Genomic DNA, 26,573 nt, shown 5'->3' with positions numbered 1-26,573 from the left:
AGAACATAGCACATTTAATCAAACCACCCAGTATATGTTTAATTAAAAAAATCAAGAAGATAGACTACTCTTTCAGTGTGGAACAATGATAAAGTATCAGCACGGTCATGGGTGTTTTTGCTCACTTATTTGTGTTTTATAATCAAATCAGCCTTTATCTTTTCACAAAAGTTCATCTTATAAGCATCTTGGAACTCGTCATGTATTTTAAAACTGCGTGCTTGCTCTAGTCGTGTAACATCAACTGTATTCTGAGTGCTTCTATGAGTCATTCTGTGCATGTGATCAACAGCCTTATATCACTTTCACAATAACACCCTTATGTGTTTGTTAACATCTAAACCTTGCTGATGTTGTATGTATTTTTATGACAAAACACGTTGTTGCCAGAAGTTTTGATTGACATTCAGGTTTTCCCTTTGAGATTTAAGAGTTACTGTAGTACAAATTGCTAAAAACGTAATGCTGACCATGACAGAAAGGTTTTAACAGCAACAACAACATTTATTTCTATGACACATTTTCATACAAACAATGTAGCTCAAAGTGCTTTACATGATGAAGAAAGAGAAAAAAGACAAAATAATTAGGAAACACTAATTAACATAGAATAAAAGTAAGATCTGATTGCCAGGGAGGACAAAAAAAAAAAAAACTCCAGACGGCTGCAGAAAAAAAAAAAATCTGCAGGGTTTCTGCCCAGTCCCCTCTAAGCATTCTACCTAAACACGCGGCTTGCGGCATAAGGGGGCTGTGTAATTGCAAACTGGCCAGAGTGCCCATTCTGACCTCTGTCCACTGCCAGAAGCACCTGCAATGGGATCATGACTGTCAGAACTGGACCATAGAGCAATGGAACATGGTGGCCTGGTCTGATGAATTACATTTTTTTGTGGACAACTGAGTGCATATGCAGTGTTTTACGTGTCAGCAGGTTGCAGTATGGGAAGAAGGCAAGTTGGCGGAGGCAGTGTGATGCACTGGGCAATATTCTACTGAGAAACCTTGGGTCCTGGCATTCATGTGGATGTTTCTTTGAAACAATTATTTTGTTTTTATGCGTTTGTTTTTGCTTTCCTACAAATTCCATAACATTATGAGCAAGCCTCTTGACTGAATAAATGGGAGGTATCGGTAGCCTAGTGGTGCCCTTGCTAAGGCTGTGCATTTTTTTTTTTATAAGTTGACATTATCATGCTTTCATTTCAAAATATTGACAGCGTAGGATACTATTTCCTTTGCATTAGCGTTAGCCCGGAGCATTAAAAACAATAAAAAGGTAAAAGTAAATACACACGTTTAATGCGAATTGTGTTACATTTGTAACTAACTCACACAATTACCAGTCTGTCAGAGCAAGCTAAACACCTGTTTCAGGCTTACTGCTTCTTTCTTGCACGTGATCAGACAACACTTGTAAATTCACTTGTGATTGGATCGATCAAATCACACACAAAGATGGCATGAAGTGAGTAGCAGTACCATGTGAGACTGACAAACAAACCCTCTAATCTTGCACTATGAAAGCGATGCATGCTGGTGGTGATTGCACACAAACTTAGACATATGTAGTAAATTTTAAACATTCAAAAATGAACACTATTAACAAATATATACCTGTACAAGAACTAAGACAGTATGCATGACATTTGAGATAAACTAAATTGAGGTTACATTCATATGGTGGAAAGTAAATACGGAATGCCATACATTTAAATGAAACTTACCTGCTTCGTCTATCGTCATAAAATTGAAGCCAGTTCCCTCAGTAGAGCTGGAATTCTTACGTACATTTGCATGTTTCAGACTTGTCCTTTTTGTACTAAATGTAGTAGTGCATAATTTTCAAGTGGTCTTCCACTTGTTTGGTAATAGGCATTTTGCTCACACAACTCTGTTTAGTAAATAAACCAACTAATTAGGGAAAATGCAGAGGTGCACACGCCCAATTGATGTCAATCCTCCATGATATTTTTTCCCTGGAAAAAATACAGTATTCCCTCCTAATAAAAGAAATTCACTACATGGCCAGTGGCTGTTTATTTATATGTTTAATTCACTTGAAAGTTTGTAGTTTGAAATGCAACTGAAATAACTAGAAACTGAAACAAAGCAATCATCCCCTGATTCAGAACAAAGCAAACATACTGAGTGCAAAAATGCCTTATGAGTGCTTGACAGCTTTCTTGTGAGGCACACAAAAAAAAAAGTGACTGCTGCGGTTTGGTGCTTTAAGCAAATTTCTGTAAATGTTTGGAATCCATTGACAGTTTTTATTTATCTTGAAAATGTAGCCTGCCAATCATTGATGGGCAATGTCATTGATATCATCTCAGCCCTAGCACATGCACAAATAGAGGTTTTTATGATTTCCAGTTGGCTTATGTAGTGTACAAGAAGATTTTCTGTCAATTTCAGGTTTTATAAATCCCTGTTTGTTTTTTGAATTCCCAACCACAAGTATGATCATATCCATGGAACTTATGAACAGATCTGCTGATCTGGTAGTTGATGAATAACGGTTGAAACAGGCAGCAAATAATTTTTCAAAATGTAAGACTGCATGAGTTAACATCTAATTCCATTTCTATATCATAGATTTGAAAAATGCAAATGAAAGGTGCTTTGTTAGGTTCAGTTTGATTTCTTGCCAGTTACTACAAAATGTTTTTTTGTTGAAACTTAAAAATCACCTAGTGGAGACATTGGTGGCAGCCCTAGTACTAATCCCTCAGGCTCTTGGTATTAACATCACTCAATCTGGAAAAAGGTGCTTGCACCACAATGTACAGAACCTAAGGCAATTGGAATTTGGATTAAGAATAAAAAAAGCTTTTTTATGTACATTGACATTGTTAAATTGGCCTGTGTGTGTGTTTATATATGTATGCATTCTGCCATGGACTGGTGCCCTGTCCAAACGTTGACCCTGCTTTTCTTCTTGATTGGGGTAGGATCGAGATACCCCTCAACCCTGCCCTGAATAAGGAGGAGGAGAAAATAGATGGATATATTGCATGACGTTTGTTTTTATGAATGAATGTAATCTTTTTGTATTTATGTTGAATGTCATATAGCTATATTTGTAATTATTAATTAATTAGTTAATTAAAATTTATTTAAGCCAATTTCCCATCCAACTACACTGTGCACTCGGAATTGCCATTTCTTGTAGTTTGATCAACAACCTATCATTAGATATTCTCATATTTGCAACTCCATTGGGGTTCATTTGCTATTTCATCATAAAATTGTAAATACTGGTAAAACCCAAGTTGAGTGTTGTACCTGGTATGGTTCCAGCAGTAGTCTTACTGGGTCTTATCTTTAACCACTGTTAAATAAATTTACCAGTGATACTTGTTAAACTGTTTGACTAATAGCTAAGATGGTTTGTCTGTCACCCTTTTTATATTATGGAACAATTCCTGATAGCTCCTGAACCTGCTTAATTCTCTTTATAGCCAGTTGAACTGGGGATAATCATAGTAGAATCGCCATCTGCATAGATTGTCAGTCCATAGCAGGACACGTACATATACTGGTACTGTACACTCCTACCTGTTTGACAGTCTGTAATTAACCAGCCTGCGCCACAACAGGATGTTTGGAGAAAATTGCTTGTCATTAGCAGGAAAAAAAAAAAAATATTCAGAGTTCACATACACACTGAACACCATGCTGTTGACTACTTCAGTGTAGATTTCTTATAATTGTTGGAGGGAGGATGGCCAGCTTTTACATAGGAGAAAGCATAAGAAAAGTATTAAGTAAAATTTTGTGATGTCCTATTTTGTACATTTTATTATATCATTTTACTTCTTCCTTGAAAATTCTCATAATGCTAAACTGTGGGAAAAATCTCTTTTTTTTTTTCTTTTTCAGCGATATTCTTCTTTAATTGTCTTATGACATTTAAATGTTGGTATTGTGCTTATAAGCCCCATGGTTAACAGTAGAAATGTCTCATAGGCATCATACAACTATTTTTTGTTTCTGAAATTCCCTTATTAAGATCTGATTAATCTGTTATGGAGTTCCTTAAAATTTCCTGTTGCTTCTACATTTTTGCGTATAGTAGTTCATCTTATGAACAATTTCTTTATTACTACTCATTTGCTTCTTTACTGTCTTTACACCTAGCAATTCAGTGCAGTTTACTTTTTAAGATCTACTCAAGATTTGCCTTACAAAATTCAAAATTTACATTTAATAGTTTTAGTTTTTGTGTATTTGTTCAGCTGGTCCACTGTAAAATGTATACTTGATGTTGACAGTGTAGTCCAAGTTTAAACCGGCTTCTCCTTTACTTGGATTGTAGACATAGTTGGTAAAATAAAAAACATCATTGATTACACCTGTTCTGCTCCACTGTCTGTTTTTTCCAGTGTATCTTCAAGTAAATAAGGAGTGTTTATTATTCTAACTTCAAAACCTAAGTAGCCCTTTCTCTACACCCCCTTTTTAATTTTGTTTCTTTCCCTAAATAAACATTTATAAAATAACATTTTCTGGTGTTGCTGCAGTTTAATATTTACCGGTATATTTATAAAACCACATTTTAAAAAAAAAATGTTTTTTCTTAGGAAAAAATGTAAAACAGAATACATTAAAGTATGGATTTGTTTCATTGATCTTTCAAACAAATCTACAGGTTCACTGTGAGAGCAGTTATAGAAATCTTCAAAATAATAATAACATAAAAACTCTGCATTGTATAAGTCTTCATGTCTCTTGATTAAGGACATTGTCTTTCTTCTGTATGGATAACATTTTTAATTAATCTTATTGTTGAACAGACAGCAATACTGTTAATCTGTCGGTGGTCTTTGTAGATCTTTAAAATCTTACAGTGACAGCTTTCTTAACTGTCATCTTCTTAACTTCTATCTTTAAAAAGATAACCTGATGGAGGCAGTGACCCTGTTGTACCAAAATGTTTCTGCCTGATAGTAAAGATGATAACAGTGCACCACTGTATACACGGAGACACTAAAATGTTATGATAGTCTTCCCCTTATTTCTGCCTTTGCTTTATTTTATCCATCATTATCTTTGACAGCCTAATGTTCATCATGTTTCATCCTCTCAACGTCACACACATTTCGTACATAGAATACTTAAAGTGTTATAAAGGAATTAACTAAAGCACTTTGATCACAAGTGGACATCTATGTATGTGACTCATTAAAATGGTTTGTGGTATTTGAACAATTTGGATTATTGAGGAACAATGTGTGAAGACTTACGCAATCAAGTTTTTTGTGTTCTTAATTACTTTTTGAAGATCTGTGAGTATTTTGTTTGTTTCAGTGAAACACACTCCTACTTTAATGCATTCTGAATTGTATTTTTAGGTAGCAGAATGTGAAAATGTTACAAGGGTTTGAAGATGTTAACAAGGCTCTGTAAGTACAAAAGTTACCTCACAATACCTTGTTTCCATTGTAAGCTGTAGGCAAGGGTACCTACTGCTTCTGGAAATTTTTTTTATTTTTTTACAAATATACGGTAATATTTTTATGAAGTTTCTTCATGTACACTGGTTTTCTCATATAGGGCAAAACAGAGAAAGCAAAGGTAACTGTTAATGTAAAAGACTGAAGATTTTGTAAAAAAAATATGTTATATCTGTATTGTTGACATAATATCAAAGTTATATAAGTAATGTTTGGATAAATATGGGTAAATGTTGCTATTATAATAGGCTGCTTGAGCATAAGGTAGTTGTGCATGCAAATCTTGCAGAAGCTGAACATCTTGTTTTCTCCTTGCTGTTTACTTTTAAATAATAATCATATATATGTACAATTTGTTCATACCTTGTAAAAAGTTAGAAACACCAAGGAATCTGCTAGGCATATTCTGTTTCTGTCACTTGTTCAATACTTGTACTTTTTCAAATATGAAAACCTATTAGGCTGTTCAGATGTGCCCTTTAATTTGAATGCAATATTTGTACTTTTTGAAAGGAAATTATAACGAACCTTTAAGTTACTCATTTTTAACATTACATTTAATAACATGTTAAATATATGCAATATAAACATTTTGGTTAACATGGTCTTCTTAACCTAATTTTATTAGAATGCTGAAATTGGTTTCATATCCCATGTTTGTAGGAAAATAATTTTTTTTTTGAGGAAAACACCACATCTGACCACCATGTGACATTAGATAGATAGATTTAGTGACATGCATTCAGCTAATGCATTTAACCTTTCTGTTATGGTAATTGTTTTCAGATGTAATTGAGAGAGAAACAAGGCAGTTCTAAGAACAGTTCATCAGTTAATTAATACAGTACCAATGTATAATACAGTAAAACAAAAATGCTAGCATAAACTAAAACTGAAGAAATGTCACAAAAATAATTACTTTGTGAAGATGAGTAATAGGGCTTTTTTGAAGCTTTAGTATGCTCTTCATTTACATACCCAGCACTTTTGTTTTCTTAACAGAGTTTGCATAATTACCCCATTCGCAGAATTTCAATGCCGATTAGTATTTGCTCTTGTAATCTTAAGAAACTGAAAAAAATGTCTCATAAAAGTAGCCTTGTGAGAAAATGGAAATGGGTACCAAGTTGTTTTTAGTCTATAATGTTCAATAATGATGACAATAAGCCTTCTGTTAAACGTAACTGGTATTTGATGTTCTGTGCATATGTGTTTATTGTATACTTAAGACTAGAAGTGATTGTATTAATTTTTTGATTGTCTTTTGTTAGTCTATTGTTATTGCTTGTGTCAAGCATATTATGTGCATGAAATTTTAGTATAGTATGAATGAGATTGACAAATCAGTAGACAGTCAGTGGGACTACCAGTTTTTAATTCTGGACAACTGAACTACAAACTCATAAGGCCCAATGGACTACCAGACGTTTTGGATCTTTGGTCCATTCAGTATTTTCTTAATCACAATTTGATTAAAATAAATACCCAATTCTTCATGTATGATCTTAATTTGACACTTTTAAAGATAGCTGCTTTCAGAGTACCAGGCTGCTATGACCCCTGTCTAATGCTTGGCTTATACTTGACGCATCAGTACTGGTTGTGAAGCAAAAAGTATGTCCGATGTGGCAAAATGGTTTGGGTTTCTTTCTCTAACAGCTGGTGCAGCACAATGCACCCTAAATTGGGAATTTCGAGGAGCAGTTGGTTACTTGGGTGCCAATATACTGAAGCTGTGCAGCAAGTATATTAAGCGAGCAAGGGAAACAATAATGTTAGCTGTAAAGCATATGGGGCAGGGAGGCCTAGAATGCCAAAAGACAATCCTATTCTCTTGCCATTTACCCTCATAAAAATAAACTAATAATTGATGCATACTTTGTTATGGAATAAAAAAAATGCAAGAGGAAAGGAAATGGTAAATTATTTCACTACTGCTTCAATATCAGTTACAAGTAAAAGAGTTCAGAATTACAAGCAGCATTATGACAAAAATACTTAGAAAATAACTTTTCAAATACTGACAGAACGGTGGAGGATATTCCGCCAAGTAGTGAGGACTAAAAGGAGAAGACGGCATCACAACCAAGTTAGAGAATGCACTGTGCTGTACATGGACTTTTTACTAGTCGACAGGCAATATCCAGTAAATGCTTATGCAATGCTGAGACATTTCATGAAATCACAACTTTGAAACAAAGAAGTATGCTTATAGTAACTCTTTTCAAAAGACAGGGCTTTTTGATCACATGTGTTGGCTTGAATGATCCAATAAAGCTCTTGTCACAAATTTTCTAGTGTTCAGCCTTAGTAAATGGATATTAGCCTTTTGAAATCAGAGTGCTATGTTCCATTAGAAAATGATCTTGCATTATGAAGTCACAGAATGGAATCTCGTAAAATAAGAGTGTTACCATCACCTGTTGAGCACTTTCAGCAGCTAACGGGTATACTGGGCGTAGTGAAAATGCTCTTTGTATTAGTCCAAATACTACAGAGTGTGAAGATGCTTTTTCAGGCCTAAACATAGTTCACTGGCCATAGTCAACTAAAGGTGTTTGACGCTATAAAGGACATAATGCCTTTCAGTAATGCCTTTGACAGAGAAACAAATCGGTGGGGTTTAAATTAGGTCTGAAAACAGAAGTTGCAAATACATTATTAATGTAGTTCTTGAATTCATTTTTGATAACATATTTTTTGTACATTGGTAAAAAGACCACAAAGCAACATTAAATGATCCCTTAAAAAGTATGTATTTGATAAAATATTCACTTCCAAGATGCTGTGTTTATATTGTGGTAGAAGATTGTTATGCACTTGTATACAACAAAACTTCACAATTAAATCTCTCTATTATAAAAAGAAATCCAGTAAAACAAAAGCAAGGCGACGATACGTGATCTTCTTGGGAGTTCTCGAAAGACATTTAAAAGACCCGCGAAGCAAATGACACTTGCCACGCAGCATCTCGCAGAAACCGTAAACATGAGACTTGGTGCCAAGAGACTGTGCCAGGGTCGTCTCGCAGGGATGTGGAACATGAGATTCTTGCAAGACACGCCCTACTTACAAAAGATATCATATAAGCGCAAATCCATCAAAAAACAGTCAGTTGTGTAAAAGCACTTAGTTCACACAGATCCTATGCTCTCAATACATATAAAGCGTATAAGGACAATACGGAGAATAGAGACCCAAAGGTGTTGGAGAGAAAAAAAGGCAGATAAGAGATTATGAAAGCAGTGTAATTCGAAAGGCTCAAACAAACGATGGTGCGATACACATGCAGAGAAAGGTACAGAATATGAAACCAGTAAAATTCGAAAGTATTGCAGTGTCCCAGCCAGGTTGCAGCCTTTTTGGTTTTAAGTGGCTGTTCGTTCCGATTGAGGGAGGGAGGAGTACAGCACGGAAGACTGATAGCGGGGTACTGATTGATGCGGTAAGGTGGCCGTGTGTGACGCGGAGGATGAGAGGTTGGAGAAAGTGCTAGAAAGTTATGTTTGGGGTTACGAAGTCAGCGATTGTTCAAGTAAAACTTTTGTGACACTTTATCATGACATTCGCTACAGTATCAAAGAAAAGATTGCATTACCGCAAAACAAATGGTGATTAACATCAGAACCGGGTGTAATTGAAAAAAGAGCAAGACAAATTGAGGTCAGGTATAAAAGGCTAAGAGTAGACAACAAAGTCTTTTCGCATTTGCATCATTCAATGCACAAAACTTGGATTTACACAATAATAGACCATACGCTATGAGAATCCGTGGTCCTGCAACAGTTAAAGCAACGACAAGTTGAATTTCAAAGAATACACAATTCGGACAGGTGTATATTTATGATCATGGAGAAGCGATGCAAATTTTAACAGGCAAAAAGAAAGGTAATTTATATATTCCGCGAATAACATTACACACCAGAGGAGATCGTGATATGCCATTCGTATTAACTCTTTCAGGGCTGATGTCGACTTTTGTCAAAAGGAGGAGTTGACGATAGTAATGGACTGTAAACTGTGACAAAGCCAACTGTTATGTTTTAGTTGGACTCTCATTGCCTGAAGGAAAGTCATATTCATTGGTTTGACCAAGATTTCCTGCGATCGCATGAGTAGCAAAGCACAAACAACGGCAAAAATGCCACTGACATCTGGTGAGAGATCAAAGCGAATGCGTCAAGCAAAATACTCCGTGGACAATGTTTTGCCTATTATCTCTAAACTGAACTATGACTTGTCGTACTCCGATTTTGATACAAGTGATTGAAAACGAATGTGAGGTTCCAGCTTCAGCTAATTGGTCCCCAGCTAATTGTTGTACTGACAATGTTCGCCAGGGAGGATTGCCACTTAACAATGATAAGAGGTAGAAACCAGATTGCAATGCACTGTGACCGTGTCCCAGCCATGCCACAAGTCTGCCACATACTGTATTCTTGGCAACCTGGCAGCCGCAGCATGCAGCAACAGACGTTTTATGTTGATTTCTGTGTGAAACCATTGCTTTTCAGAAACTATGTTTTTTTTGGAAAAAATATTCAGCCCTCAAAGAGTTAAAATGTTTACAGTTTACTGTGAGAATAGCTTTTGTTATGACAATCAATAAATCACAGGGGCAAACATTAGAAAAAGTTGGATTATTTATTAGAGAAACAGAAACAATAGTCACTCACGGGCAGTTATACGTTGCATTGTCACAATATGTCTCCAAAAAATATTGTTTTTAATGAAGCTTTAAAGTAAAAGTGCAAATAATGAAATTGAAACAATTCCAAAGAAAAAAAAAAAGAAAATTGTATATCCGATTAACCAAACACAGTGGTTGGCGAGCGAAGCCCCCTAGTATAGCTATAAAAAGATGCAGATAATCCTCCATCTACTATATAAAGCTGGTAGTCTAGGTATGCTTTCTGGTGGCCCATGTTTACAAAGCTGGCACTCCCAGAAAATTCCCATATTAATTTACAATTTGTCCACTCCTGATGAAAATGTGTTCTGAGCATATACAGTGCTCTAGTTCAAGTTTTGTTTTAAATTAAGAATTCATTGTAATTCTTTGTAAGACTAACAGCCTTGTATTATTTTATTACTTTATTATACCTTTCAGTATTAAAAAAGTGTAAATAAATGTGTATTAATGCTTTGTATTACAGAAACCTCCAGAAACTGAGTCTCTATGGAGATACGTGTATTCTGCATGAGGAGGGAATTGTTGACAACATCCCACTAAACCAGTGTGAACAAGAAGGAAAGAAAATCAAAGAGTAAGAAAGAAAAACAACTTTTCACATATTCTTCAGATTTACCCTTTTGCACATTTTAAATTACAACCTCATTTGTTTAATAGTTTGTAAAGTACTTAAAGGTCAACAACTACAATATTTCTACTATTAATGGAATAGAGTCCAATAACTAGCTGTCAACTAATGTTGTACAGTCTATTTTTAAAAATTACTTTTGTATCCTGGACATTTTCTACAGACAGAGGGTTTTTAAGTAATCAACAGAAGTTGGGACACCTGTGCAAATTGTTTGCTTCAACTTGCAAGGCTTCATTTACTTTAACTCCTGCATAACATCTGTAGGTTGTAACCTATTAGTTGTGCCCTGAAGAAGGCCCATTTATTTTATTCTGATATTTCCTTTTTTCTCAGTTTTTGCTAACCTAAACTTTAAATTTAAACCTCTGGCAGTTTACTGCTTACCTTCTCACCAATTTAGGTCATTCATTTATTTCCAGCTGATTAAATTTGAAGAACTGGAAAAACTGAGGTGACCGGTAGCGTAATATTTAGTGGCAATACCTCCATTGTTGTGCTTTAGTAAGCCTTTGCTTTGGTCATTTTTCTTATTGTTTAGGAGGCATATTTTGATTTCTTCATTTTCAGCAAAATAAATACTTCCTAATTTGAATTGAAATTAGCTTTGTGGGAGTTTTGTGTTACTTAGTGTGTTTAGAATGGCTGGGGCCATAGTGTTCCATATCTGGATCCAGATTCAGTGCTACCACTGTGAATTATTAATACATAATATGACTGAGATTCTGTTTATTTCAAATTGCTAAACTGAAGTTGCTACTGTATCTGTTTTTCTTCTAGTGTATATGCATGTGTCAGTTTTTACATAGCAGACTCCGTTGTGTCATGTTGGCCTCCACATCCAATATTGTGTTCCTTTAGCTAAAATATTTTTTGTAGCTCTCAAGCTATTTATTTCAGGTGATCAGTTGTAACAGGCTCAAAATAACATTATAGAAAGGTAGCAGAGTATATCATCTGTTATACACATGAACAAAAATTTACAAATGTTGCTTTGAAAACAAATTACCACATGATTATACTACTACAAGTTGTGATAAAAGGATAAATCCACCACACACACACAATTCCATGCAAAAGTTTGGACACTGCTTGCCAGATGACTTGTGTTGCTGACACTTGAAGTAATAAATTGTTAATACAACTTCAACAGCAAGCTAAAACCATGGTATTTTTATGAAAGTGTTAGCAACAGTTAATATATATCTGATGAAATTAAAAAATGTAAACAAAATATTGTGCCTTTTGTAAAAGCTGGGGCACCTTATTAAGTCAGTACTTAATAAAGAGTTCAAACTTACTAACATCACCTTTGTGAAAAATCACAGCTTGCTAATGTTTTTTGTGTCCAGCTATGAATTTTAAATTCTTGTTTTGGAATTTTTCTCCGTTTATCCCTCCACAGATCAGTTTCAGTTGTGAGATATTCTTGAGCCATCACCGCATATTTAAGATGTACCCACAGATTTTTAATAATGCTCAAGTCTATGGACTGCATAGTCAATTTCAAAATTTTCATCTTGTATTTCTTGAGGTACTTCATTGTAGATATTTTGGTATGTTTTAAATTGTTGTCTTGTAGAAACCATCCTTTTTCATCTTCAGTTCTCTGTCCGACATTTTCCTTAAGGATTTCTAAATGTTTGGAGGAAATCATTCTTCCCTGTACTTGTACAACATTTCCTGTGTCACTAGCTGCCATATTATGCTTTACAATTGTATGTCCACCTCTGTACTTAACATTTGTCACGGTGTTCTTTTCTTTAAATGCTGCTCTTTGTTTCTCCAAACAAATCTTTATTTTTTTATCTTTTATTTTTTATCTGTATTTTTAGTAAAAGTCTTAGATTTTTGAAGGAGTCAAGCCACCGGCACATTGCAATTTTTTACAGTAAAAATACACTGCCTTTTTTATTTGAGTGTGTGATAGAGCCCAACTATGTTGAAACAGACTGATGTGTCCAATTATTATACCATACCAATTATTAAATTTTATAGAGTATTCTGAGGATATTTTTATAAAAGAATTGATTGAGAACAATGTTTTTGAGTGATTAAACTCACTGGCACACTGATACCAATTAATCCATACATTTACAGGGAGAACATGTCAACTCCATGAGGAACCTAGTTCTGTGAGGCAAGAAAGACTGCTTTTATCCCTCTATCCTAAAGCAACTGTAATAAACTACAGACTGATTAAATTTAACTTCTGTATTACATTTATTCACTTAATGGCATGCTACACACATGTCCAGTCTTTCTTTTTCTGGACCACCGAAGCATACACATTCATTATCATACCAGTGGTAGCAGGCTATAACTTTCTAAAACAACAAAATCTGATTCTATATAGTGAAAGAATGTTAGTGAGCGTAATTATGACTTTTTTCAGGTATTATTGCTTAGCTGTCAACAAAATTGAGACAGCAATTCACATCTGGGGATCAGCATTCAATAATGACACGTGGCAATGAGTTTTTGAGCTGAATCCATGCCACTGGCCATGAAAGGTTGCGGAAGGTTGAGGAACATGAACAGTGAACAAGTGAAGTGCACAGCTGGTTTCCTTTTAAAATGGTTGAGTCTCAAAAAATGTTTTGCCTTTTTTTTCCTTCTTAAAACAATATGGATACACTATTTTGTAATATGTGAGCAATATCAAGAAACTGATCAATACTTAGTAATATTTTTGACTTGAAATATGGACGTATTCAGTAAGTTTTAATGGGTTTTGGACCATGGTGCCCCTAAGCTCCATTATAAAATGCAAGAGCAGGCTAGCTATATTTTAAAAATTTATAAAATATGCTTCACTTTAGAATGCAATTTTATGTGCCAAATTAATTTATACCGTTAATGTGAGGTTTGACTTTAAAAAAAAAAATACATGCCCACACCAAACTTAACCTTTAATTGCCGAACAATGTTTGAAGAGTCAAATAATGTATTAGGCTCTGGAATTCTTATTGTCTAATAGTTGTTGACCAGACTAACAACCTAATAAATTCTGATGTTGTATTCCTGAAAGAGTGCCTAAACTTTAGCAATGCCACACTTAACTCTTCTATTCATTTATTTTAGAATTTTTCACTACATCAAATAAAACTGTATGTTTATATTTGTATGAAATGTAGTTATTATTTTTTGCTTTGTTCACATAATTTATAATTTGGGGTGTCCAAACTTTTGCAGAGATTGGTATATGAGGATTCTTAAGTGATACTTAACAAGATCATTTGCCCATGTTTATAGGTTGTGATCAAAGGCTAAACCCAGCACTTTGTAATCACGGGACTGTTGTGTTTGTGTCAGAGGGCAATACTGAAAAAAACTGGAAATCATCTCTGCTTTTGACAAGATGCACACTACATGCAGAACTTTCCTTAAGTAAATCAGGCAGGATAGTTATTTTTGAGACCCCTGTAAACCACTCCAGAAAGCCCTTCCTCCCTAGTACCATTCATCTTTTTAATAATATCAACAAAAATAATTTTGGGAGTATATAGTGTTTTATATGTATTGCATAATTCTTTTAGGTAAAAACTTTCTTTCTGTATGTTAGAAGCAGTTAACAAAATACTGTTGTTTTTTTGTGTCACATTTAACCTGTTTGTCTCTGTGTGTTTTATTTATGTCTGTTAGATATAGCTGAGAAAGCAAACTTCATATTTCCTTGTTTGAATATGACCAAAATAAAAAAAAAACAGAAAACGTTTTAATATGTGCAAGATCAATGCAGCAGGGAACACCTGTCAGCCAGTTACCTCAATAATTAGCGCTGGGTTGAAAATAACTAATGAAAATCTGGCAGTCCTATTGTCAGTCATTAAAAATATATGCATAGATTGTCACCTGTAATAAAATACAGATTTACACTATTAGCCTTCATTATAAATCATGAAAAACACAAACACACAAAGTAATTCATTTTAATGGTTCACAGTTTAATAGTTTACATAAGTTTTATTTAAGCTTTGATAGGTACTTTGCTCTTTAGTTTATGATTCAAAATATGGCCATCTGTACGGTTTTGCTATTAGAAAATGAGTTCCTTTTAAAGCTTATTTTCCTTAATTGCATGTTCTTGGCCAGCAGTGAGGCATATTTACTAAATATTTGACATGAAAATAAGTTTACCAGTTCAAATACCACCACCAAGTCCCTGTGCACCCCTGAATATATCATTTAGCCCACCTTCGCTCCAATAGAGAACGAAAATCAGTGTTAAACAATATGTGTTGTGCAAAGAGTACTGCAGGTAGCTGTAACTACCTGATCAGATCAATAGGTCCACTTGTTTGCTGGCTATTATATTAGCATTAATTTTACTGCATACCAATTCTGTCTTTACAAATGTGCAAATGGTTAAGTCATTCTTATTTGTAATAATTTATGTTTTAAGTTTTTTTATTACAAATTCTTTTTGTGAAGTAAAGACCTGATGGCTCATATGTTTGAATTGATACTGTGTTAATGTAAGTCATGTAGTTTAACTGCTGAATTCGCTTTCAGCATTATTGGTTACTAGCAGAATACCCGTGCTTCGCAGCGGAGAAGTTGTGTGTTAAAGAAGTAATGAAAAAGAAAAGGAAACATTTTGAAAATAACGTAACATGATTGTCAATGTAATTGTGTTGTCATTGTCATGAGTGTTGCTGGCATATATATATATATATATATATATATATATACACACACACACATTTAAACATATATATATAAACATAAATATATATACATATAAATATCTACATATATACTTGTATATACACATATATACAAATCTACATATATATATCTACATATATATATATATTAGGGATGGGATTCGATTAAAAAAATTAATCTAATTAATTAGAGGCTGTGTAATAATTAATCTTGATTGATCGTATGTAATCACACATGAAAATTTGCCCCAAATCGCAAATGCTTTTTTTATTTATTTAAAAGGGTTATAGTGGGCGACAGAATCAAATAATAGACATGGACATGAATATTGTAAACTCAAGCTCTTTTAATTTCTGGAAAAAAAAATGCTTTTAAACTGCATTTCAATTCAAAACAGAAACAAAAATATCTTCCATGGCTAAAATTGGGCAGACTTAAAAATAAAGTGGTATTTTAATTACTTTAAGTACATGTTCAGAATGGTATTGTCTTTAAATAATAATAGATGTTGATTACATCTTGCCTGAAGAAGGGGCCTGAGTTGCCTCGAAAGCTTGCATATTGTAATCTTTTTAGTTAGCCAATAAAAGGTGTCATTTTGCTTGGCTTTTCTCTACAATAATAACAACCAAAATTTCAACATAAAGTGCAGTTTTTCTTCTTAAAAAAATAAGTCAGAAACATAAAAGGTAATTTGACCAGCTTAATCTTTAAACTCTGAGTAACCTTAGCCAATATTATTTTGTACACTAGGCTAAAACAGTGTGATCATTGAACATTTTGTAATTAGATGTAATTAGAATTACTAACGGTCACGGAAGTCCAATGATCCCCAGTAAGAGCCACAAAGTCCGCTTTCTTTAATATCATCTAATTTTGCTTGCTTTTCAGTGTGCACAAAACCATGCTTTTATCAAGGCTTACGTCGGGTAGTCTTTTGAAATGAAATTTTCCTCCTATCAGTCGTAGGAACGCGCTTTATTCCGACTTTAACATTTTTGTAGTTGTGATGTGTGCATCAGTGTAATCGATGTACCAGGAAATCATGCATTGACAAAAGTTCCCCTTTGCTTGGAATTGAAAGTGTGATTAAATGTGTTATTTTTTTTAACGCATTATGGAGTACATGCATCGAAGCTTTTCAGCTGTGCTTGTGCCAAGAAAAGGAAACATTTTCAAAATAACGTAACATGATTCTGCGTTAACCGCATATTTTTTCATACGTCTCAAACCAAGGGGATGCGAGGGTAAAATGAATCGAGAAGCGTGCGTACATACTCAGTGCATCCCCTCTCGGGAATCGAACCTCGAATGTCGGCGCAAGAGGGCCTCTTGCAATTGCGCCACGGCGTGTGGCTTGTCTGTTTGAGAGTATGTTGATTGGGGTATATATATATACATATATATACTGTATATATACCCGCGTATCGCAGTGGAGAAGTAGTGTGTTAAAGAAGTTCTGAAAAAGAAAAGGGAACATTTTAAAAATAACGTAACATCATTGTCAATATACAGTAATTGTTTTGTGAGTGTTATTGAGTGTTGCTGTCATCAAGGATTTGATTATCATTATTTCTTTCAATCAGGTTCATATTTGTAGGATGTGTTGTGTTCGTTACATTCCGTGTTTGTCAATCGTAAAGATAACAGGTTTCATTCATCGATTCGTTTCTTTCGTTCCATCAATAAACAGCTCGTCTTCCTCTTTATCTGAGATGTGACACACTGCATGCACAGGTTTTTTTTTTTTTTATACTCTTCCTTTAGCGGGACATTGACTTTTTCCACCGTGTGCTTTGTTTCCGCAGTAGCTTCACTTATGAATATGCTTGTATGTATCAGACGCTTCATATTTTTTTGCTGCCTTCTCAATTGTGTAATTCGTTTTTTGTTCAGCACTCTTTGGAACTGTTGCTTTTTGTCTGTGCACTGCGTCAATTCACATGAGCCGCTTGGTGTTCATGCATCGAAGGTTCCCAGCTGTGCTGGTGCCATCTTGTGCGATGTTCATGGCTGTATGTAATGTTAGCGAAGATCCGGCACTTAAAACTTTCTCTCGCAGTTTCGCTGAATTTGTGCCAAACACCACCCTGACCATCTCATCTTCCTCTGCATAAGCACAGTCCTTCACTGGTGAATATTTAGCGGCAGTGTTTCTATTGGATTGCCGCTGACAGATGGCCTTATATGGGCAGGCACTAAATTACAAACGCCAGCGGCAGCCTGTCTATGAACTTAATTTAAACTTTAAATTTACACCGTGCTTTGTTTCCGAAGTAGCAGCACTCATGAATATGGTTGTATATGTGTCACTCGCTCGCTTCTTATTGTTTCGCTGCCTTCTCAATTATATAATGCATGTTTTCTTCAGCGCTTTTTTGAGCTCTTCCTGGTTTTCTACGTACTGCATTGATAGTCAGTTCACGTGATTATGTGGGAGGTGTGATGATGTCATACGAAACTCTGCCCCCCACGGCCATCCAGCTCAACTCCATTACAGTATATGGAGATAAATAGCTTCCAGTTATGACCATTACGCGTAGAATTTCGAAATTAAACCTGCCCAACTTTTGTAAGTAAGCTGTAAGGAATGAGCCTGCCAAATTTCAGCCTTCCACCTACATGGGAACTTGGAGAATTAGTGATGAGTCAGTGAGTGAGTGAGTTAGTCAGTGAGGGCTTTGCCTTTTATTAGTATATATTTCTTTATTATTAACATACTGAAAGGATATTTTAATGTCATCCTTGTACTTTTCAAACAATATGTATTTGAATGGGTTTAGGCTGTAACGTAAAAGTAAAGTAATTGGTAAAAAGATTAATTTTTCCAGGAAGTAATGAGTAAAATAGTTCTGTTAAAAACTGAGAGCAGTAATTAGCAATTTGTAACAGATTACTTTCTTTGAGTGACTACGTCATAAGTACAGAGAGTAGAAGCTAGCAGGAAAATGGGACAAAACAGATTATGCCAAGATGGTTTAGATTGTGGATATAGAAATCGGTTAACTTTTTTTACTGATACTATGGCTATTGTTCTGGGAAAACAGGAGTCTAATTAGTAAATCATTAACCAAGTGATCTATAAAGTTTTTTAGCTTTTTTGTTTGCCTTTTAGCTCTGCATTTTAAACCGAGAATAACAACCAAACAGTGGATTGGGATACATCAAGCCAAAAATGTTTTAGTTCTTTAAGTATGGTTAAGTGGTAAGATTCATCCATGTGTTTTCCAAACAAAACAAAAAAAAAAGCAAACTCACTAAGGTCTCTGAAAGGTGTGAATAACTGTTGTTAAAACAATTTAAATTGCAGTATAGTCAACAAATTTAAAAGTTTGTTTTTTAATAGTTTTGATGTAGTAATTGAGATTTTTTTTCTATAGATTACGTTTAGTAAATATCTTTTATCTGCTACTCCTTTGTTCCAGGATAAAACAGCTGTTTGAAGAGATTCTGGCCAACAGCCGGCAGTTGAAATGGCTGTCTTCAGCATTTATGCTGGGAATGGTAACACCCAATTCCCTGTCTGCAATGTCTAATCTTAGTGCCAATACTCTGGAACACCTTAGCCTGTTGGACAATCAAATTCCATCGCTTATTCCTTGCATTGAAGTACATCGCCTCCATAACCTGCGTTCCCTGGCCTTGGACTTCTGTGATTTCACCTCCGAGATGTGTCGAATCCTCTCCACAAGTGACCATTTGCCTTTGCATCGACTTTCTCTATTGCTTAACAGCACAGCCCTGCCTAACAAGCCTCTTGATGTCACACCCAGCGAGAAGGATTGGCAGGTGCTTGTCCGCCACAGCGCTAACTTGCGAGTGTACATTATGGCACTTGATGTACGCAGTCAAGATCTTTTGAGTGTGTTGAAGCCCAGCCTCCCACTGGAGAGAATCCATTTTGACAGTTATTCGACTTGCACTTCGGAAGCAGTTGTGGATCTCATATCGCGGCAGTACCTCAAAACTCTCACCCATTTCATTTTAATGCGAGACTTGATGGAGAGGGATGACACTGGCTTTCCTGATCTGAGTGACAGCCGAAATGAAGACCCATTAGTTATCCTTGCATGGAGGTGCACACGGCTGTCTGTCCTGGTCATTCATGGTAAGATTATTGTATCCCTCCATTTACCTTTTTTCCTGTTTTAAAATAGTTGCACACAGATGCTTCTCAAATATTCAGCTGAAAGTCAAAAATTGTTAGAGAAAAAAGTCAAATTGGCTGCCACACTGATACATGTGATACATACCAGTATTTTAGACTCCACTCTGTTATCCCCTCTGTGTTCACCGCATCTCTCCGAGCTGATTCATACAAGGATGTGAGACTACTCAACAAACATATACCAAGACAGACAGGGTTTTGTGAAAGACAGCATCTTAACAGGTGAGAGCTATCTTTCCTCCTTCACATGAGCAGTCTGCAAAGCGTGTCTCTCCTCTTCTGTCCGTCAGGTCTGGCCAGACAATGTAACAGTCTATTTAGTTATGGTATACTTGTTTGATTTGCCATCATTTTTAGAACAGTTTTATAAATTGTGAGACTTAATACAAAAGAATGTACTGTACAATGAGAAACTTTAATTATTAGTAATAAGCATATGTAACATTTTAGTGTTTATAAAATTAAACAAAGAGAAGCCTTTGTTTTGGACAGCATTGCCAATGTTAGACAACCTTTGTCCATCCATAAAAAAATAAATGCAAGCAGAGGCTGAACCATGAAGCAAAAGTGTAACACCATATGGCAGACTCTGCATTAACATTGACTTGGAAAAATTTGTGAGTTATTTTCCTGTTTTTTGACCTGAAGTTATAACTTTTGGGTTATTTTTCTCATATTTTTTAATCTGAATTTATATGTAACTGTATAGTAAGAATATAGTACTTAACGTTAAAAAAAAAATAAATAGTAGTACTCCAAAAAGCAATCATTAATCCTTTGCCTAGAGATGTCACAAGACAAGATGATCACATACACATCAAATAGCTTGCTGTAGTTAAAATTTTTGCTTTGTAATTGGTCTACTATCAGTAATCACACAGAATGATTTTGAATATTAGCAGTAACCAAGCTCCAAGGTCATGATCTACTTTGCAGCATCAGGGATGTCCATGACTTTACATAAAAAAAACAAACTTTTGGTAACCCCTGCTTTAAAGGGAATGTGTTGCTTGTGTTAAATTGCACGTGTCCAACTTGTTAATGTAAATGGGAGAATGGTGATTATAAGTAGGTAGAGGAACTTTATTAATTTGTCCTCTAAATAGAAAAGAAGGTTTTTGATTGGGTGAAGACAAAATAATGACATTTTGAAACCACTCGGTAAATAATTGCCCAGAAAGCCTCCAGTAACAGGCAAGGCCCAAGGTCAAGGTCTGCATACATTTTTTTATTCCTCAATGAGGAATTCATTCGTTCTTGTTCATTAAGTGAATGTTTCCAGTATGCTTGCCTATATGCTGTAAATGTGGAATCCCTTTTCTGTTAAACAAACTATTTCCCTAAGTAACAATTAATCTCATTTTCTTGGTTTGAAGGATTTTATTTGTCTGAACTGAATTTTGTAGTACATGGAGAAAATGAACCAATTTGATAAAGTTTTAATCAAGCTGTGTTAGAACAAATTATGCATATGGCTGTTCAGGCCTTTGGGTCAGTGACTGTGCTTGATGCTTCAATCATTCATTGCATTGCTTCCCTTATTTTCACCTTCAGCGTTAATGCTTACAAGGCCTCAGATCAAAGAACAGAACACTCGCAAAAGGAGATAGTAATACATTTGCAAAGTATTCTACTTAATATTGAAGTTATTCAGCTTATGTAAGGAGAACTGCAGCCAACAAATTCATGCAGCTGAAAATCAAACAGATGTAGTGTCTCCTGCACAAACCAGGCTTCAAATATGCATCCATAAAATGAGTAAATGATAATATTTTAAAAAACACCATTCTTTACTGCGTAAGATGATCAGGTCATTCAGACTATAATTTAATTTGCTTTCCAATTTACTATATCATCTAGATTGCTCAATTACTTTTATCATTTTGGCACTCTGTGTCATTTGCTGGAAGACTTACCTGTGTTGCAAGATGCATAGTCTGGTTCGGGCTGGATGTATACTTCATGTAGCAGTGCCACTAATGAGGCAATGACTGCTAATTACAAAATAAAAAAATAACATGTAATATTAAAAATAATGTATGCAATCCTCTTTTTATTTTCCATGTGCAATATGTATGAACTGATTTGCTGCTGCCCTGAATTTTGCACTTGTCACCCCTTGATGCTTCAAACCCCCATATAGTTTGCTTTTGCCATCTTTAACTTTGTACCAGTTTAACTTCAAATATGCTGTTTCCACTATTATGCAAGGGATATAGTTTGATTCCTTTCCTTGGCTACTTTAGCACAAAATCTTCTGTGTTCACTGAAGGACCTTTCAGTACAACCTTAAGAGTTATGGATGCTGTAAAAACAGGCTAAACTGTGATAGAGCTGAAATATTACCATTTTGTTTTTAAAAGAACCTGCTACTAATATTTGAAAGCTTAATAAGGCTAGAAATTCATTTCAGGAGCTTAGAATTGCAGATATACTTCAATTCTTTTTTTAATTGAAATTGTAAGTTTTTTAAAGAGTTTGTATCTATTTTTGGCTATTTTAATGAATATCATTAAATTAATAAATGTTTATTTTTTCTGAAACCAAAAACATAACTTTCATTCACTATGACTTATTAAATAAAATTGTATTACTCATTTTTTTTGTTGAAAGTGTAACATCATTTTTTCTTCGTAATAAAAGTATATATCAAGATTTGGTATCAGCCTGTAAAAATGGCATTAGTGCTTCCCTAATTTTGATGTTATTGTAGTATTTCTGGAGTGTGACTGGCATGTGGTTTACCTTGTTCTTCGTATATACTACTTTACTAGTGTAAATTCAGTAAATGTTTCTGAATGTAGTCCTTTATTTTTTGGCACAGAATGCATGTAATGTTAAACACAATACAAATGTGGAGTAATTTAAAACTTGTTTCTTATGTTGGGCATGAATAAGTAACTCTTACCTCTAATATCAAGCTTCATAGGTCCAATAAAAGTAATGCAAGGTTATCAAACCTTCTTAATTCAGTTCAGGGTGAAAGTGGCCATAACATAGAACCAGTCCATCATAGTCAATTATTCACTTGTTATGTATAAATGTCTCTTGTTTTGAATTAGTTGTTATCTGAATGTTTTTTGCCTAGCATAAAATTTCTTATAAGAGTTTATGTGAAGGGTTTTTATTTTGTTTTATGCTAATTTGCACATAATGTAGTCCATTTTTTGCTATAATTTCTGCTATAACCTCCACGAAAGACATATTATCAATGTCAGTGGTTATTCAGTTCTAACACTCACCATAGTGTGACAGAAACTAAGTGACTTTCTGAAACAAAGTGGTCAGTCATATGTTCATTACCTATCATGTAAGGAGGTGCACAGTAGTTATTTAATATTATTTTCTCCTCTCTTACATTTTTTCTCTTTTGCATGTGGTTTACCTGGTGTTATTGTTTTGAATTGATTCAATGTTATAATTATACTTTTGTAAAAAAGTGCTTTATTTTGTCTGCAGGTTACACTGTTTGGGCTCATAATTTGATTGCCATCTCACGTCTCCGTGGTTCTAATCTGAAGGTCTTGGCAGTATCTGAAGAGAGCATTGATTTTGACCAAGATCAGCATCTGCTATTTCAAGAAGAGGATCCCATCCATAACCTGATTGAGGAGGTTTCCTCTGGGCTGGGACGGCCATGGCACCCTACGGTGGACACAAGCGTTGTTCTGAGTGAACCAACACAGCACTTTTACAGGGAGATGCAACGCTTTAGTGAGGGCATGTAGGCATGGGAGTCTCATTATAATTCTTTAGTGTATTTTTTTTTCCTCCCCTCTCCCCTCTTTTAATTTGTGAGTACAATGATCTTACTTCCTGTAGTCTCGGCTAACCTGTTTAAATGTGCAGTGTTTTATCAGTATTAGCTCTGTAGCTATATATCTTGCTTCTCAATTAGAGATTATCATTGGGTGTTGGTTTAGTAACTTGTGAATAGAAGTGGGAGAAAGTATTGTCTTTGCCAGCTTACCAAGTATCCCCAAGACAAATGTATCCAGGCCTTTTTTTTCCTCTTTTTCTTTTATTATAAGCTTTATGGTAATGGAGCTCATCATCTCTTCTTTCTCTGCTGATTAAGCAAAAATGTAGAAGACCTTTGACTGCAAAAATTTTATTGTTTTAATAATTTGCAAGATGGCTGGGTCTGGCATTTGTTCTTTGGCTGTCTTTTAATCATGTTACCAAAGGCACAACAATCTATAAATTGGATCAGCTTCTCCCTATCATTCTGAGACATCCTTTGTTTAGAATTTTAAAACTGGCAGGCTACATTAGTACCTTGTCTAGAACTAGGTCGAGGGATCATGCTTTTGTTTTGTTTTTTTTTCTTTGTCTTTCTCCCTCTTTCTCTTCTTGCCTGAAGTCACAACAAATAATGTTGAGTATTGAGAGATTTAGGAAGTAAATTGTAAGTCTTTTTTTCCTAAAATGATGTTGCCATGGATTTCAGTTTTTGAGATTTTTAGACACACTAGAATCTTGAAAAGAAATTATCCATCCAGGATTTTTTTTAAAGTGCTAAGCATTGTCAAGGTAAAATGGGAAAAGCAGTCAAGCATGTTGTATTGTGGAACAGCCTGCACTTACGTACTTTAATCTCTAAGATGCCTAGTCCTACACCAGTGCATCAGGTCTGGTATCCCTGACTTCTGCATGGTTTGGAATTTTGCTTTTAAATGAAAATTCCCTGTCATTTTAAGACAGTACTGTAGTCTGATGGTCCTTAAAGGTGTCAGTGGCTTCTCTTCCTGCAGCTGGTGTCTTTTGGTTGAATAAACACGTGGCCCAATTGATGCTTGAGTAAGACATTGGTGACGACATGCTAGGTCTGAAAATTGTCTGCTTTTGGTAACTCTAGTCATTCCTCAGATTTAAATCTGCACTAAACATGCTCACTTGGTAATAATAGTTATATTCAATTACTTTGCAAGGATCAGATGCCAGTTTCAGTGCTCCAGAGCAAAGTTTCACAAAACGGCTACATATTTATGTGCTCGTACATATGTATTTCTCTAGTCTTTTAATTCATCTAGCCTGAGTGTGGAAACAGTATATGTATGCTTCATTGCAGTTTGTAAACACAAATTAATTGATCATGCTGTGCTTGATCGTAGAAAGTCTGCACTTGTGACAGGTAATAATGACTTCTCTGTTTCTATTTAATATTGCATTTGAAAGTTTTTTTTGTGAGAATAGAAAATATGTAGTATTTTTTTTTTATGTTGGAATATGCATACACTTAGGTTAGAGGTTTGCCTTATGGGCAACGCAGATTTAATACCAGAAGGCACCACTTCCTTACCAGTGAAAGATGGGAAACAGCTACTCTCAGGATTATTTTTACATTAAGTGATAGGAGTGATTTAGCTACTCAGGCCTCTGAATGAAAGCTAGTCATGAAATACCCTTCTGAATAAGTCACTGGATTTTACTTCTGTCAGCACCTGTGTCTGCTGCCAAAGATAAGAGAAACAAAACTAAGAACAGAAGAGAAAAAAACAAAACCTTTTGAAGTGCCCACATGCTGGCAGGGGCAGACCAATGGCTGGTCGGCCAAGGTATAGAACTACTAGATTTACATACTTAAAAAGTCGAAGTTCGACCTGTGTGGTACACAGCTGTGCTGTGGCTCGGTCAACAACTTAAAAACTCTTTAACAATGCACCTGTTTCACTGTGAAGAGTGAATGTAATTACTGAAAAAGTTGATTCTATCAAAACTGTAAGCTGCTATGAAATGTTAAGGAACATTCCACTGGGGAGTTGAAAGGCCAAATGTCTCCATTTACAAAAAAAAAATTTTTGTGCATATTCATAGGGGTCCAAAACAACCCATTTATTTTTGAAAGGGGTGGGCTGATTTTTATTTTTTTGAGGGTGGGGTAAGATTTACTTCTCACTGTTAAGATTCACAGCTTTAGTGTAAAGTGACAGATTGCCTTCAAAAGCAGGCAGCCCATACATTCTCAGCATATGGGTCATTTGTTTAGTGCAGAAAACTTTGTAAGACAATATATGCATTCTTAATCAACAGGTTTTTAAAGAAAACGGCTTTGCACGTTTTTAACAACAAACGGAAGATGTTTGCAACCATTTATTCTACCCAGAATATTTCCAGTTTCACCTTGTGTCAGGGTGTGACACGCAAGCCTTAAAAATAGTATTAATGTGAAAGAGGGAACCCTAAAGATGCTTCCTTTTCTCAGCATATTGGAATGATCTCTGTGTTCACGGTCCTTCTATGGCTTAGACGGTCATGCATTAGGTATAATAGAAGAACAAAATGTTAAACTATGCAAGAAGAATGCATACAAAAAGTATCTCTTACAAAGTTTTATTTTTATTTATTTATTTTTTTGTTTTGTTTTGAGGGAATGGGCATGATTAAGAAAAAAAGAACAAAAATGAGAACTAGTTAAAAATGTTATCTTCAGTGATTCTTGGCCTTATTATTTTAAAATCTTGATGCTTCGGAAGCCAATTTAGTTTCAGGGGCAACCGCGGGTACAGACGTGGTCTCTGTGAGACTTGCCAGCTGACCCCAGTTTTAAGTGGTACGAATGTTGTGCATTTTTTGTTTAAATAAATCAGGACAGTTTGCAATAATTAAATCATAAAGTGGCCACCGTGGGTAACAGCAGTGCTAAGACCTGGCTGCTACCTTATAAACTTCTTATATTATATCTATATATGCATCTTATCTATGTATGTGTGTATATGTGTGTATGTATGTATATATATGTATATATATATATGTATATATGTATATATATAATGTATATATATATATATGTGTGTATATATATATATATATATATATATATATATATATATATGTACACACACTATATTTGTAAATACATATATGTGTGTGCATGTGTGCTGACATATATATGTATGTATATATTTGTGTCTATATATATTTATATATAATGTTAATTTGCATATACATACA

The 26,573-nt window shown here is 34.8% G+C and overlaps 1 protein-coding gene across 1 annotated transcript in view; it reads left to right on the top strand.

Moving 5' to 3' along the window:
- The window catches only part of LOC120518557 (F-box only protein 33), a 34,624-nt gene extending 8,309 nt beyond the window's left edge, over positions 1–26,315 (top strand). Inside the window, exons 2-4 of the mRNA XM_039741415.1 lie at positions 10,616–10,726; positions 18,877–19,559; positions 23,079–26,315. Of these exons, the coding sequence (XP_039597349.1) occupies positions 10,616–10,726; positions 18,877–19,559; positions 23,079–23,347 (1,063 nt within the window). The 3' untranslated portion in view covers positions 23,348–26,315. The remainder of the gene's footprint in view (positions 1–10,615; positions 10,727–18,876; positions 19,560–23,078) is intronic.
- The last annotated feature ends 258 nt before the right edge of the window (positions 26,316–26,573 follow it).

The sequence above is a fragment of the Polypterus senegalus genome, chromosome 18 (assembly GCF_016835505.1).
Source record: "Polypterus senegalus isolate Bchr_013 chromosome 18, ASM1683550v1, whole genome shotgun sequence".
NCBI classification, from domain to species: Eukaryota; Metazoa; Chordata; class Cladistia; order Polypteriformes; family Polypteridae; genus Polypterus; species Polypterus senegalus.
This window is presented reverse-complemented; position numbering and strand designations above follow the sequence as displayed.